General features: G+C 55.1%; 1 protein-coding gene across 1 annotated transcript; it reads right to left on the reverse strand.

Moving 5' to 3' along the window:
• Positions 1-1184: 1184 nt before the first annotated feature.
• On the reverse strand, positions 1185-14034 carry GDF6 (growth differentiation factor 6). The gene is made up of 2 exons (XM_085053257.1): positions 13609-14034; positions 1185-3884 (listed from the first exon to the last, which is right to left on the reverse strand). Exons 1-2 carry the CDS (start codon positions 13943-13945, stop codon positions 3016-3018), a joined length of 1206 nt encoding a protein of 401 aa, XP_084909383.1. The 5' UTR covers positions 13946-14034; the 3' UTR covers positions 1185-3015.
• Between the last annotated feature and the right edge of the window lie 1502 nt (positions 14035-15536).

Below are 15536 nucleotides of genomic sequence, written 5' to 3' on the forward strand. Positions count from 1 at the left end.
AATATTTGGCATAAAGGGCTTTCAAACTTTTTCTGGCCATTAAAGACATCACCAAAAATTCAGCTAATGTAAGAGAAGGTGCAAAGTGCACTACACTGTACATCCAAGACAGAAAAATGCTGCCTCTCTAACAACTTCCTTTGATGGGAGTTTTCTGAGGCCCCCCACAGCTGAACTTAGTCTGATGAAGCTCCCCAAAGCCATGTCTGAGGCAGAGCAGAAAGGACAACTCAGTGACAGCACAGCTTGCCACCAAGCGTGTAAATAATGGGCTTGCAACAGAAGTGATATTGATTTTTACATGGAAAGGAAATTGCATTGAAAATCTCAGCGTATGGTTTTAGCCAAAGCATTGTCTCTACACACAATAATTCATTTGCTCAATAGACAGCAAAATAAAGAGATGATTCCTTCAGCCTTCTCTAGCTGAGAATTTTGTAAAATTTCAGATTTTTACATCATGTTCATTTCCAGTTGACAACATCATACATATCTCGATTACCTTTCCTCAGAGAGTATATTGCAGCCCGTTGGGCATCATTTGCCTGCTCTTTCCCTCCTAAAGAGAGCAGAGGTTTGATCCATAGCAGAAGACTGAACTGGTGTGGTCAGAACCACAACCAAAGTTCACACCAGTCAGAACTGCACATGGTGAACCTGGCTTTAAAATCAAAGCCCTTCTTAAAGCTGTAATTTCCAAATCTACTATTAGTAATGAACTTGAAACACTGTTAAGTACTAGCAAGCAATATTCCTCTGACAGTTGTACCAGCTCTAAGGCTGGAGTCTTCTACAGGTCTCTTAGCTGCTGCTATTCAAACACTCGGGCCCGATTCTGCACTCCTTTGTTCAAGCAGCAGTGCAAGGGAGTGAAAGCTGGTCAGAGAAAAAAGTGTGGGATCAGATCTTGTGATATGGAAATAAAATTCCACTTTCCATGAAAGGAAGCTTGTTTTCCAACACATTCCACAAGGTGAGCAGCTCTTTCAGCCCTTCTGCATATAAGATGAGGCTTTTATTTTTGTCCCTGAGAGTGGGGCTCACAGCCCCCAAGCTGCCTGCACCACCTCGGCACGCATCACTGAGAGAGGAGCCTTCTCTTATGGAAACAGCTACTCATTGAATAGTTCTTCATTATCTAAGAGATAGCCATGAAATATTTAATAAATATATTACCCATTGCATCAAAATAAATATCATTTATAAAACATTCATTGTCTTTTGCTCATCATCATACAGTGTATATTAATGTCCCCAATACAGATGAGATTTACAAACGTTTGCCTGAATTTTTCCCCTTAACGCATTGTCCCACTTACAATAATCATTGCATAAAATGCATAAAAACATAATGCAGATTTATGCCGCTGGCATATATCAAAGATGAAACTAAAGATCTTGTGAGAGTACAAAAAGTCTTCAGACAGGAGGAATGGCTTTAGGTACGCCTTCAAGTGGCACTTGATCCAACTCAACTCTGCAGCATTTTAGAATTAGAGCCAATATTTACTTGAGAACTCAGAATTACTTAATCAAATAATAGAACATATAAAAGCAAGCTGACTTTTTGGAAAAAAAATGTTTAATAATACAATAATAGTTGTAGTATTGTCCAGTAAAGGTGTATTGTAAAAATGTTCTGAATATTAATTTACCTCAGATAACTTTAGAGTTGTAAATACTTGCATTATATTGAGGTAGACAGTAAAAAATTATTTTCTCCATTATTAGCACAGAATTTAAATCTTGTAATAATATCTTAAGGAAATGATAATGTTAAGTAAGGACGAAATATTTGATTAATGCTTAACTCTGTACAACTCAAATATAAACTTTTAAAAATATTAGAAATTATAACATTTCGAGTGCATATCATATTTTGTACATTAAAAAAGAAATGCATGTTGTTCATCTCCATTTTGCACTTTTCAGTCTGTTTAAATAAACAAATATTTACAACTTTTATATGAACAACAGTGCATCCAAAGCAAAATGTGCATTTTAAATTAATGCTCCTGGTCGAGTCTTTTTATTAGCATTTTATATTATTTTTCTCTTCTCTTTTTTATTTTTTTTCCACAAGTTTGTAGCTCTGCAAAACCAGATAAGCCAACAATTCTAGAAATCGGTGGGGAAAAGCCTGAAACTACGAACATAATCATTACATTTAAGAAAGGGCTAGGCATAGCTTCGAAGTGCACTTTCCTCAGGTGAAGCCACAGCTGAAACCAAAGGTGGGAAAGAGAAATTTTACATAAAACGCCTTTTCCAGCACAACTTTTGTGTATAATACTGCTGCAAGTTTCGAGGGCTGCCGAGACAGAGCTACCCAGAGACCTGGCAATGGCATCCTTGCACTCTTCATGAGATCCGAAGGAGTTTCCTTTCCAATCCACCCCGGCTGTGCTTTCTGTAACACTTCGCTCTTCACAGTTTGTCTTTGCTGTCTTAAAATAAAACCTAGCTGGTAATTACAACCTCAAGGAATTCTTGTTCTCTTTTTTTTTTTCCTCTTTCTTTTTTTTCCCTTGGAGGGGCGGGGGGGGGGGGGCCGTAGGCTATTTCTGGCTGGTAAGCTTGCAGGAATGTGAAAGAGAGGGCAGAAATGAAACAGCCCTCTTCAGAGCAACTTCAGAGAGTGGGATCAGTCTGCTCCCTCTCCCTCCCCCGACTCTTTCTGTACTTGGTAAATTGCCTTCACCTTTGGAGGGAGGAGGATAGATCGCCAGATAAACCCCGGGAGAGGAGAGGGGAGCGGGGAAGGGATCGGGCGGGGGCTTCGCCGCCTGCCCGGCCTGCTCGCCCTTCCCCACCGGCAGTAGCCCCACTGCCGTAGCCCCGCCGCCCCCACGGGCGCCACCGCGGAACCCCCGCGCGGGGCCGCCGCCCGCCCCTCCGCCGGTCCCCTCCGCCCCAGCCGCGCTCGGCCGGCCGCGGGACGGGGGTCCCGCTCGCCGCTGCCGCCGCACCTCCGCCGCACGCAGACCCGGCTGCCGCCGAGGGGCGTCCCGCCCGCTACCTGCAGCCGCAGGACTCCACCACCATGTCCTCGTACTGCTTGTACACCACGTTGTTGCCCGCGTCGATGTAGAGGATGCTGATGGGGGTCAGTTTGGTGGGGACGCAGCAGCTGGGCGGCGTGGAGCCGGGGTCCATGGAGTTCATGAGGGTCTGGATGATGGCGTGGTTTGTGGGCTCCAGGTGGGAGCGCAGCGGGAAGTCGCAGACCCCCTCGCAGTGGTGGGCCTCGTATTCCAGCGGTGCGATGATCCAGTCGTCCCAGCCCAGCTCCTTGAAGTTGACGTGCAGCGGCTTCTTGCTGCAACGCAGCCGGGACTTCTTGCCGTGCCGCTTGCCGTGCCGGCTGGCGAAGGCGGTGCGGCGCTGGCGCCGGGCCGGCGGGCGGCGGGCAGCGGGCGGCGGCGGCGGGGGTGCGCCCAGCTCGGCGCGCAGCTCCCCGAGGAGGCTCCGCCGCCGGGCGCGGGTGAAGACCACCAGCAGCGCCCGTTCCTGCGGCGGCCGCGGCCGGCGCGCGAAGCCCAGGCCCCGCAGGTCGAGCCAGCGCCGCGGCCCGCGGTCCGCCGAGGCCCGCAGCTCCAGGCACAGCCGCTTCCAGGGCCGCTGCTCCCGCAGGCCCTGCCGCACGTCGAACACCTCCCAGCCGGCGGACGAGGCCGCTCGCGGGTCCAGGGCGCGGGAGTCCAGCGGTCGCGGCGAGAGGCAGGCGGAGAGCTGCACGTGCGGCGGGGCGGCGGGCGGCGGGCGGCCGCGGGGAGCCCGGCGGAACAGCCGCAGCTCGGCCCCCACCAGCTCCTCCGTCTCCGAGAGGGTCGACACATCAAACACATACTGCTGCCGCCTCAAGGGAGCGGGCGAGAGATCGTCTGCGAGATAAAAATAATTACAGTCAGTTGCGCTCGAGGGGGGATCTGCCGAGAGGTCTCTGAGGCGGGGAAGGGATGCGAGCACCGCCGGCTTGCCCGGCCGGGGCCGCTGCTGCCCGCCTCACCCCCCACCCCCAGCCGGACCGGGACCGGGGAAGGGTAGGAAGAGGAGAAAGAAGGAGAAGGGAAGAATATGGAAAGGAAAGGGAAGAATGTGGAAAGGACGTACGGAAGGACTCGCACCAGACAGGAGACAGCTCTCCAGCACTAGGGGCAGACCCTGTTCCGCGCACATCCTCTGCCAATCAGCCCCATATACACGTATCTATTCTCCTCTGAGAAAACCTTGGACTTCTTTTTTGACACATCGGTGTACAAAGTGCAATGCAGAAGGCAAACCAGGTTTCCCTGAGCTGCTTTCCAATAAAATGTTTACAACCCAGCAAATACAAAAATTCCCAAAGCCCCTGTGTTTCCCCAGAAGCTAGTAAAGCTTGTGTAGATTTCTATAGTAAAAGTGTCACTGGAGCCTCTGTTCAGCAGCCCCTCGCCGCTTTTCCAAACTCAGCCCGCCCCAGATGTAGAAACAGAGACTAAAGAAATATTCTCCCGCCTGTTACTTATCGATATCAAAGGTCATTGCAATTCCTAATCAGTATGTTTCACAACCTCGGCTCTACCTGACAGGTCTCAGGGAACATCCTGCGGGGCAGGAGAGACGAGGGGATGATTTATGCAAACCAAAATCTTCAGACGCGCCACGGCCATGTAAAAATCAATACGGATTAACGTGCAGTTAATCAGTGCGGATTAGCACACTCGACAGTCGCCCTGCGTCGCTGCGTGTCCCCCTAGACGTCATCAGGGAGATGGAGCGTGGAGTGCGGCAGGGACAGCGGGAATTGCTGGGAAAGAAAACCTGCCCCGTAGCCAGGCCACGGGATCCTACGGCGAAGCCTGGCTGCCTGCCGAGAACGTCCCCATCGCCCCGCAAGGAGCCGCCGTGGGGGGCCCCGCCGCCCGCACCGCGCCGCGCACCCACGCGGCATCCCAGGCTGCGGAGCTGGCGCTCGCCGGGCCCCGCACACCCGCCCTGCTCCCGGGGCCGGGGCCGGGCGGCCGGAGCATGGCCGCGGTCGTCTCCTCGCCCTGCACGGGGAGTCAGCAGGGAGAGGGAGCTCCCGAGACGGAGGTTCCCCGTCTCCACGGGGCTGCGCGCCGGCGGGAGCGATGCGGAATCGGTCAGGCCCTTCAAGCGTCCCGGAGAATTCGAACCCAGGCCTTTCACTTCCCTGCCTCCACCTCCCACTGCAGGCTTGTCTGTTTCCTCGCGGCGGGGCTGCTCCTTTTTCAGCGAGGGGCGAGAGGCAGCCCGGTTTTGCATCCCTCTCGGGGAGGGCGGGAGTAGACTGAAAAAACGCGCGCAGAGCCCGAAAAAATGTCGTCACAGTCCAGGTGACGACAACAGCTAGTCAATCGAGCTGCTGAAACTAAAAGTGAAATCTATCGGGAGCTGCCTAGAGGTGCTGGACAGTTTCATCAGCACTGCAAGTACAGACCAGGATTCGGTCCACGAGTCTCTTGTGGGTTTTAGGCGGGGATGGGGGTAGTTCTCCCCTTCACAGGCGTGGGCCGTCGGGGCCAGGAGTTGAGGTGCACTTGGTTGAGGGAGGAGGGTCCAGTAGCTCAGGAGATCTCTGAATCATTGCCCCCTCCTTCAAGGGGGCCCTGGGAGCTTCAGACAGAAGGGGATGAGCATCCCTCAGGTAAGAAAGTGCAGGTCCTCCTCCTCCTCCTCTTTCTCGTCGTCTTCGGGGTTATTTCTGCTTCCAACATCTCTCAGATACCCAGGCATCCGGCAGGGCACAGACGGATCTCCTGGCCCTGCCCAGATGCCTCAGACCTTCCTTCATGTGTTCCAGCGACAGTCGAGGAAACCAGATCAGCGCCTTCTCCTGCCCCTATCCCCAGCTTCGGGGTGTGGGCAGAGCCGGGCCTGGGCACAGATTCGCTTTTAATCGCTCTCGTTGCTTAGGGGATGGAGAGGCGGGTGTCACGCTTGGTTTCAAAGAGAGATGCTCGCTCTCTTTGCTACTCGCAGTCGCCATGGGGTGGGGGGGAGGAGAGTGCTGTCTCCAGGCCGCTCTCCCTCCGGAGCAGACACCTTACGCACACACTTCTCCTTGTCTTATTCTTGACCAGCGCCACGCTCCTGGATACCCCGCATCCCTGCCGGGGTGCAGGAGCAGGGCAGCACTGCACGGCAGACTGAGCTTTCAGGGAAAGGCCAGCCCTTTCCCGAGGGATGGGAGGACACGAAGGCGACAGCGCCCCTCCCCGAGGAGCCAGCACGCAGGTGGCCTGGCGCGGCGCAGGGAATAGTCCCATTCGGGGGTAACATCCAGGCCTGAAGGTTAGACGGGAAGGAAGCGGGGAGAGGTTGAATTCCCCGCATGTCCCCGCTGCTGAAAACGGGTTTTAAAGGCTCTGCAAACCCCTGTCACACGGCGGTGCGGGAGGAAACCAGCTCTGGCACTGTGGGTGCCAATAGGGTCGCTCAGGGATGCTCCCCGAGCAGCATCTTTTGAGACTCCAGTTTGGCGAGAGTTTGGGGCGTTGTACGGCTGGTCCGGGTTGCTCGGCAGCATGGCACGCTGGGCACACGGCCGGTTTCCAGAGATATGTGCTCTCGGTCAAGCGGATCTCTGAGACGGGTTTCAGCAGCACCGAAACTCTGTGCTGGAAAAGTCCCACTGGCTCAGGCAGCTGCCGGCTCCCGTGCCTCTCTGGGGAGGGCAGGAAAAGGGGCAGGGCTGCCGGTTGTTTCAAATAAGCAGCTTTGAATCCGATCAGATAAACGCTATTTATTCACTCTTGTAACCTAATAATTCCAGATGAATACATAATCCTAAACCAGTACTGGCTCTCTCCCAGCGCAGTGGAGAGGGTGGGAAAAGCAGCGGAGGGCGGGGAGGGAAAGCGGGACTTCCGGAACCTCCACAAAACGGGGAGAGACGGGTCTAGGTTGGGGACCCTTTGTTCCAGGGAAGCTGCCGCCTTCCCAGCACACAAAGAGCGGCAGCAGAGACAGCATGGAGACACCCTGGCTGTCCCTCTCTCTCCCTGTGAGCAGTACACACGGACTGGGTCTTGTCCTCTTCAGTTTTCCTTTAAACACAAGGAGCGACTGGGGTGAAACCCGGGGTTTCTAACCGCCAGCTCGAGATCTGCTTTTTTTCTCGGGCCAGTTGAATCTGTCCTTACAGATATCCCGGTTACCGAAATACTTGGTGAGAACAGTAAAGTCATCCCATCTGGGCTGGGGAAAGCCCCATTGCAGAAAATGCACCGGGGAGGTGTGTTTATATTTGTAACGTTAATATAGATGAATGTTAGTTCCGCAGGAACTGTTAGTTCTATTTCTACTGTCCGTAGTTTATTTATTTTTTTTTCCGGGCGAAAATAGTATATTAGGAGCGGGAAGGAGGGACAGAAGGAGGGAGTAGGTCTATCTGAAATTTAAGGATGTGTCAGTGGCCAGGGGGCAGAGAGCAGCCCTACTCCTCTCTGCCCTTCCCGAGGCTCCCGTGCCCGGTGCTCCTGCGGGCGGACTGGGCAGGGCCCAGCCCGGGGGGCTGCGCTGGGCCCGTGCCCGCCTTTCCCCACGCTTTCCTCCACGGTGCAGTGGCTGCGGTTTTAGCATCTTCGAAGCTAAATGAATCACTGGGTTGGGACGTTTCCCTCAACTCCCTGTGTGAAACCTCTCTCGCTTCCCGGGTCGCTTTCTCGCCGCAGTCTGGGCTTTGAGGAGGGACGGGGGTTAACGAAGGCTACACAAAGTTTCACTTTTCATGGCAGATCAGGTACTGGGCTCCCAGCCAATTCATCAGGGCTCAGATCTTAACTTTACATCACTGAAAATTATACCCAAACCACATTCAAGAAGAATTTTCCCATTCCCAAATTCTCTTTCAAGCCACATTTAAACTCGCAAACCAAAAGCACATTTTCAGTTTAAAGACACTTTGCAGACACTCGCATAACAATAATCTGGAAATTAAAACATATATTGTCCCTAATTGCGAAGGTCTGCCTACACGTTGTCTGCAGAGTCGCAAGGTTGACAGGTATTTCTTTCGGAGCATTACCCAAGCTGTGGAAACAAGGGGCTGACTCTCCATGTGTGGCATTTCTCCGGGTTTCAATTCCACATCTCCCAGCGCCTGCCTCGCCGCGGTTTTTTATTACACCGAGTGATTAGATTTAAATGTATCGTTCGCTTCGCTATCGAGTAACCGAGAAAGACCACACCTTCCTCGGACGAATTACCAATCCTGCCAAAAACGCTAACTAGCTGTTGGAGGATTGTTTCCTTTTTTTTGTTCCTCCTCAGAGCCGGGAGGCACCTGGCTGTGATGTACCTTTGATCACCGCTGTGCCGTACCTTCTCCGGGAAGGTCGCCTGCTCTTGCCCTACTCTCCCGCTCTCCGCCACCTCTGCGCTTCCCACAAGCGACTCTCAGCCCTCGGGCGCAGAGGGACCGCTGCAACACCCGCGGGACATCCCGCAAAACTCCGGCCCTCGGCTGTCGGCATCGTCCCAGGAGATGCGCCGAGGCGGAGAGGAGCTTCCTTAGGGGGTGTCTACCTGCTGTAACAGACCTTAACCCAGTATCTTTCCCTTTCCCCTTTTGCGGCGATTACGCTACCCGGAATACTTCGACAGAAGAGAAATAATTCCTCAGAAATTATTCGTGTTGAAAAAATCGGCCTGAATATTCCCAGCGCTTGGAGCTAAGAAATGAAGCGAGGGGACGTTTTGGAGGATATTTCTGAGCGATATATGTGGAAGCGCTAGGATACAGCAACAGAGCATACAGATCTGGCCATAACAAGCAAAGACTGAAACGTCCCCTTTCGCTCATAAATCAGACTTCAGGCACGGGAGGACTCCTAACCTCAGTTTCAGCCTGCCCCGAAATCGCAAGGATAGGAGGGTTTTCTCCCTTCGACCGTTTTGGGGTTTTTTTCTGCTACGAAGGGAGGAGGTAAATGAGGAGGGCGAGGCTGCCCGCTGCCGTGCCCAGCGCCGAGTGGCCCGGCCTGCGCCGGATTTTCTCCCCGCGGGCTTCTCGGCTGCCGGTTGGGGCCAGCCCAGCTGCGGCACAGCATCTCCCCGCGGGCGGCGGAAACTCCTCAGCTCCAAGGCGGAGAGCTCTGTCCCCCGTCCCCCTCGTCTCCCCCGCCCGCAAAAAAAAAAAAAAAAAAAAAAAAAAAAAAGGAGGAGAAAAATCAAATGCAGCCTCTTAGCAAGCCCCGCAGAATGGTTTCTGGATTAAAATAAATAAATAAATAAATAAATAAACCAAAAAACAAAAAAACAAACCCACGAAAAAAATCAGGACCAGGTCCTAAGTAAGACACCGAAATGGTTTGATAGGCGTTAATTACTCGAGCTGTTAGCAGAGCGGCTCCGCGGCCGCGCACCGCCCCGCCGAGCTGCCTGATCCGCGGAGCTCCCGGCGCCTCTTCCCCGGGCCGCCCTCCCGTCCCGCAGTGAGGCGTGCTCGAGCCCCCGCGCCTTCTCAACCGACAATAAACAAACGAAAAATAAATTAAAAAATACTCCCCCCGCCGACAGCCCCGATTTTCACTGGGAAAAGGCGAGAAGTGCATCCGCAGCCGCCGAGGGGACGCTGCGATCCGCTCCGCCCGCGCCCCGCTCCGCCTGTGCCCCGGGCCCGCTCCCTCCCGCGGCTCCCGCGGCGCGGGGGGTAAAACACCAACCCCCAAAACACCTCCCGGCACAGGCAGCTCGGAGGCGCTGCCCGCTCCCCTCCCGTCCCCAAGCCACCGGCTCCGCGGGAGCGGAGGCTCCGCCGGGCTGGGCCGGGCCGGACCGCTCGCTCCTTTCCCGGGTGCACGGCGGGGATGAGGAGAAGCAGCTCGCTGCCGCGCTCCGGCCGTCTGGTCTGCATTAGTGTTTTTATAAGGGGCTCAAACAAATCAAATACAAGGTCACCAAATAATTAACAGTTGTGAATTCCCTCCTTCCCCATTAAAATACTTCCCTGTTTATATTTCATTTTCTTTCTGCCAACGACAACATTGCCTGGGCAAAGGCGCTGCACAGATTACACTACATTGCAGCTTTCGGTCCACCCAGAAGCCCGCTATTTTGCATGAATATGTTGCACTAGATGAACTTCAAGTGGGATTTACACTCTTTTCTTCTGCCACATGCACAGCCAGGCCATTTTAAGTTTCTGCACAAGGGATCCCCCTTTCGTCCTAGCCCTCTATTCACCACCCTCACGACCCTCATGGCAAGAGCAAAGTAACGATGTTCGGATCCCTGCCCATCCCAATCAGCTGCCTTCAAATGGAACGCAAAACTACATAAAGAAAACGGGGAGGGAAAAAGGAGACGATCTCGACCTATTTCGATTTCCCCGTCCCTTAGCCACGGACTGCAGCATTTCGTCTGCGGGAGCCCTGCCGTGGTCCCGGTGCTGCGGGCAGCTTTGCAGACACAAAAGGGAGAGGCGAGGGGCACTCGCAGCAACCGGCCCTCGTGGCACTCCCTTCCCACGGGAGATCCTTCCGAAAACCGCGCTCCCTCGCACCCCGGCTATTTTCTTTTTTTGTTTGTTTTCGATTTGTTCCCAGTCGTCCCGCGTATCTTGCTAGCTGTGGGATTGCTTGTTTATAGCCCCCTTCCCCAGCTCAGTCCTTTTCTTTTTTTCTTTCTTCCCCCCCCCCCCTCTGCCTGGTGGAGTCCTTGCAGCTCCTAATTGTCCTGCCTTACTGTGGAGCTCCAATGCTGGGGGTCCTGAGGCCAGTGAGAGCACCATCTGCGTTTTAATGAGTTACTTCATGTGCCAACAGTAATTTTCCTACATTCAGCTAGGTCCTGTCTGATCTTGCGACCGTAACAAGGGGGAGCGAGTTGGGGGCGGGAGGGGGTGGAGAAGGGGGAGTCTCAAACCCTTTCCCCCCTTCCTTCTCTCTTTTTCTACCGATGGGGAAAAAATTATATATATATATATGTATTAAGCAGTAGTGTGGCTTCACTACCTCTCGAGCTACCCTGAAAGCGATCTTATTAGCTTCAAGCGGGAAGGGAAGAAACGAGGCAAAGAGAAGCGGCTGTCGGTGTCCGCACCGAAGCGCTCTGCCCCGCAGCCTCGGAGGGCGGTGGGACGGGCGGGCTTGGGACTGCTGCCGGTCAGAGCCGACTGCCGAGCAGCCCGGCCGGACGCTCGCACGCACACGCAGGCACAGCAGCCCGCCTCGTACGGGACGGGTATTTCTCGACAGGTCTAAAAGTTGCTTCGAGCCCCTCTGCGGGCTGCTGTCCCCCCGATATGCTGCCATGCAGGATGGCGTGCGGCAGGTGGGACGGCCACCGTCATATCCCCCCCGGAGCTGCCGCTTAGGTAAAGCGCAGCCCATCTAATTGGGTCAATTTGGGCGGCTATATTGTCTGCAAATGAATTGACAGAAACTCTGCCCCCCCTTCCCCGCTTTCCCTGAGCAAAGACTGTTCATCATCAGCACAACTCCAGCTCGCCAATTAACTGGGCTAGGAGCCCACGGGGAGGTGGGCAGTAAAATAGCTACCACTTCAGAGGAACGGAAGCTCTCTTGAAGTTTTTTGGTGATGTGCCATTGGCTGGTCCACTTCATTATGGGAGACTAGACAATATTTGATATGTTATGACATGAACACTCAATTAGATCACTGAGTTGAAATACTCCAATCAGTGGCTTGATGCTAAGCAACCCTCAGAAGGTCCAGCAGAAGGTCACAGCCTGTGACACATCAAATCAAAATCAATGGGGAAAAGTGAGGCTTTTCCTTAATGAAACCAGGACTTCTGTTAGCAAATCACTTCCCCAGGAGCAGAATCTCACATGCAGCGAGATGAGCTAAATTTGTTAAATTAACTGTCTTTCTTCTGGTTATCAAGAATAAGATGATATCGAGCGCAGCTCCATTTCCTGCGGCTCGCAGAATTAGCACCCCGTTTCCTCTCCAGGGGAGAGTTTCGCTCCGTCAGGGGGAGCGGTCCAGCTCCTTTCTGACGGCTGAATTTTTCAAAATCGTATTTCTAGAAAGCGAGTCCTCTTCCCCTCTACCCCCGCTTTTAACAGCGATGAAGAAAACAACCCACATAAAGCGAAGACGCAGAGCAAAACCCGGTGTTCCCTTTCCGTTCGAAAACGTCTGCGCGCTTCCGACCGCGAGGGGCATGTATTGTGGGCGCTTCCACGAATCCTCCCGAGCCCAGAGGGGCGCGACGGGCACCGAGGCGGGAGGCGAAAAGCCCCGCGGAACTCCCTCCGCGGGAAAGAACCCCCCCGAGCCAGGGGTAGCGATGGGGCAAGGGGCTGAGCCTCGTGTGCCGTGGGCGGGGAGAGGCTTCCGGCTTGGGGAGGCGGTGAGTGGGGTCGTTTAGGGTTCGGTTCGGTTTGGGGCGATCGGCTCCTGTAGCTCCAGGCAGCCGTGTAATTTTCCCGGCACTCTGTTTTGCCTTAAAACGGCTGGGACGCGGCGGGAGGGAGGCGAGCTGCCCCGGCTCCCGGCAGCGGCGGGACGGCGCTGCCAGCCGCCGGCAGGTACACCAGTGCCCGGGGAGGCGCGGACCGAGGGGAGGGTCCTCAGGTCTGGGAGAGGGGAGGAACGAAAGCGCAGCCTTCATTAAGAACCTGTTAATTAGTCTGTTCTTAATGGCCCACAACCAGAATAACGAAAAAAGCGGGGCGGGGGGGGGGGAAGAGGGGGAGTGGGCCGTTTTTACGGAAGGGAAATTTTACCCTGAATCGACGAGAAACGTGCACCCGCGGCCCCGGATACGAGAGATACGACGACGAGAGAAAAGCAAAGGAGGGCACCGGCCAGGGCTGCAGGTCATGAAGGGGTCTCGGGAGCCCCGCGGCACAGACGCTGCCCGGGAAGAGCGAGGGGAAGGTCTGCTGCCCGGGATAGCTGGCCCCGCTGCCAACGCCGGCCCGGGGGTGCGTGAGGGCCAACCTCGCATACAGCTCAAAGGATGAGACCCCGGAGCAAACGTCAAGCCCGGCCGCCCCTCGCTAAGTCCCGGGGCCGGGAGGTACCTGGGCTGCACGCTGCGCCCCCGCAAGCGGAGCCGGACGGTCCCAGTCCCAGCGCTCTCGGACGGGGCCGGGGCTCTTCCAGGTAACCCCGATAACGCGACCCGAGGCGAGAGCAGCCTCAGGCAGCAGATGTTTGCCCTAAGTCATTTTAAACTTTCTTTTTGCCGTGCAGCCGTAGAGATAAGAGCCACCCTTTCTCCGGCGGGTGGAAAGAAACCAGAAGAGCGATATTTAATTTTTTTTTCAAGGTTGAATTTACACCCAAATTCCTTCTGCAAAGCTGGGGCGTGTTTTCCACCACCCTATGACGATTCGGTGAGGAACACGCGTGTTTCTCGCACGCAGCTCTTAGGGCTGCCGCAGCTCGGGTTCAGTGCCGCGGGGCCGTTTGCTTTGAAATAAAGCAAAGCGGCTCCTAATCTACCGAAAGATCTGCACTTTCCTGCAACACCGGGGCAGAGAACAGCACCGGTGATCACCGCAGGGCGCTCTCCACCTCCCCAGCACCAAGCTCCGCGGGACGGCAGCCTCGTACCGTGGAGCGCCGCGGGAAGGGGCACCCGCAGCCCCGGGGGACGGTGAGGGGTGGGGGTGGAGAACTTACCTCGTCCCCTGTCTACAAAACTAGTGATGGTGTTGGCGGATTTGGACGACTGAAAAAAGCTGGCGTTGATGCCCAGTTTCTCCGCGATAGAGTAAGTCCTGAACAGAGACAGCATGTACTCGTGGGGTTCCGCCCGTGGGAGCGCCCGGCCCATGGAGTGTCCCCCTTGCCGCGGACGGTTCTCCCGTGGGGACCGCGGCACTCTGCGGCTGCGACCACCTTTGGAGGAGGTGGCGAGCTCCGAGGAGGCAGGGAGGGAAGCCGGGAGGCAGCAAGGTAAATCCCAGAGGAGGCTGGCGAGCAAGGCGGCGGAGAGCAGGGCCCGGCGTGCATTCATAGCGAGAGGCGGCGGCGGTGGGGAGGAAGAGGAGGGCGGCCCGACGTGCGGCTCCGGCGGCCCACGGAGCGGCGCGGGGACTGCGCAGCGGCGTGGCGCGGAGCGGCGACTGCACCCGGGCGGGCTCGGCCCGCAGCCGCCCGCCCCGCCCCGTGGGTACCGCCCCGCCGCGCACCGCCCCGTGGGGGCACCCAGCCCGCCCCCGCGGGGCGGTCCGCGGCGGGGCGGGACACCCCGTGGTCGGGTGCTCGGGGGTCTCTTTGCTCCCTCCTCACTGTGTACTCCACGCGGGAAGCGGACACGAGGGCCGGAGAGAGATGCCGCGAGTCTTGCTGCCACCTCTCGGGTACCGCTTCTCATCAACCTACCGATGCCGTCATGTGTTCAGGTGCCTCAAACATTCTCCGGTTTTGGGTGTGGGCAGACTCATACCATGTTAATGATTTTACTTGAGGTTCTCTGTATTCCCGTGGCTATGTGCCAGTAAACTTGGCACAAAGCAGGGGTCTTACAAGCAGGAGAATTTGGTGGAAAGTGAGGTGCTCGCCTTGGGATGTGCCAGGGCCCATCTAGCTGACCTGAGGCAGGTCCTGCCACCCATCAGAGAAGGAAGAGAAAGCATAGGAAGAGCCAGAGACCATTCTCCTCAAAATCTGCCTTGACCTGGCCATGGAAAAGGCAGCAGTGGAGCAGAAGCACAAGGATTCAGAAATTCACCCTCCCCTTTTCATTTGGCTTTACAGAGGTGCACCCTGCAGCACAAAACTGGCGTCAGTCCTCCAATGGTTTCATCCAACCACCTGTCTAGGGTTCATGTGGCTTTTCTCTACCCTGTGCTGAACTTTCCTCCTTTCCTGTTCTGATCTCCCACTGTCCACTTCTTCCTACCTCTCCTATCTGCCCCAGCTCTGCCACTGGGGGATTTCCCTCTCATTCCAGTAAGAGGTCATGTGTGTTTAGCTGTGAAAGTTTTGTCCATAGTAAATAAAGGGAATCTGGCATTCATCCCACACTGAATCTGAGATCTCTGACCATGTTCATCCATCACCTGCCGTTCTTCATGCAGGCATACATAGGACTTGTCTTTTTCTTCACTTTTCTCATTTTCTGCCAAGAGAGTGCAACTTGTGCCTGGGCTTTTGGCACCACTCCCACTGCAACACAGGATCACTGAGATGAGGCAGACCCTCACAGGGCATATGGAGCAGGCTTCTAGCCTGGCACATCCCAGTTTGCACGTAGGGTGCTTAGTGCCACTGTGTTCCCCATCTCCTATGGAGAGATGCTAGGGACAATGAGGAACATGAGGGGAACATTCAAAACTAGTGATGAGCTTAGGTTCCAAGTGAACCTGGCTGCATTTCTGCTAGCAAAAAAGATAATTCCAAGACAGGAGCTCACACTGTCCTGCACCACTCTGCACATGGCTTAGAGAGCTCCCTGGTGTGGTTTTTGGTCCAACTAGCACTTCCCCAGCCAGTACCCAAGCCTGTTACAAGTTATGGCTTGTGCCAGGGGCTGTCCCTAGATGGCCATTTGGATGTGACCATGTGGATGTGGGACACATCATACAGCTGGGATTAGAGAATGG

Source organism: Lichenostomus cassidix, chromosome 2 (assembly GCF_008360975.1).
Source record: "Lichenostomus cassidix isolate B80296 chromosome 2, HeHo_3.0, whole genome shotgun sequence".
NCBI lineage: Eukaryota > Metazoa > Chordata > Aves > Passeriformes > Meliphagidae > Lichenostomus > Lichenostomus cassidix.

What these genes read in the sequence shown, in the direction of transcription:
- GDF6 (XM_085053257.1), bottom strand. Translation starts at nt 13,945, where the DNA reads ATGAATGCACGCCGGGCCCTGCTCTCCGCCGCCTTGCTCGCCAGCCTC. An exon ending in TTTTGTAGACAGGGGACGAG is followed by an intron (nt 3,885 to 13,608) that starts GTAAGTTCTCCA and finishes TTTATCTCGCAG; the next exon opens with ACGATCTCTCGCCCGCTCCC.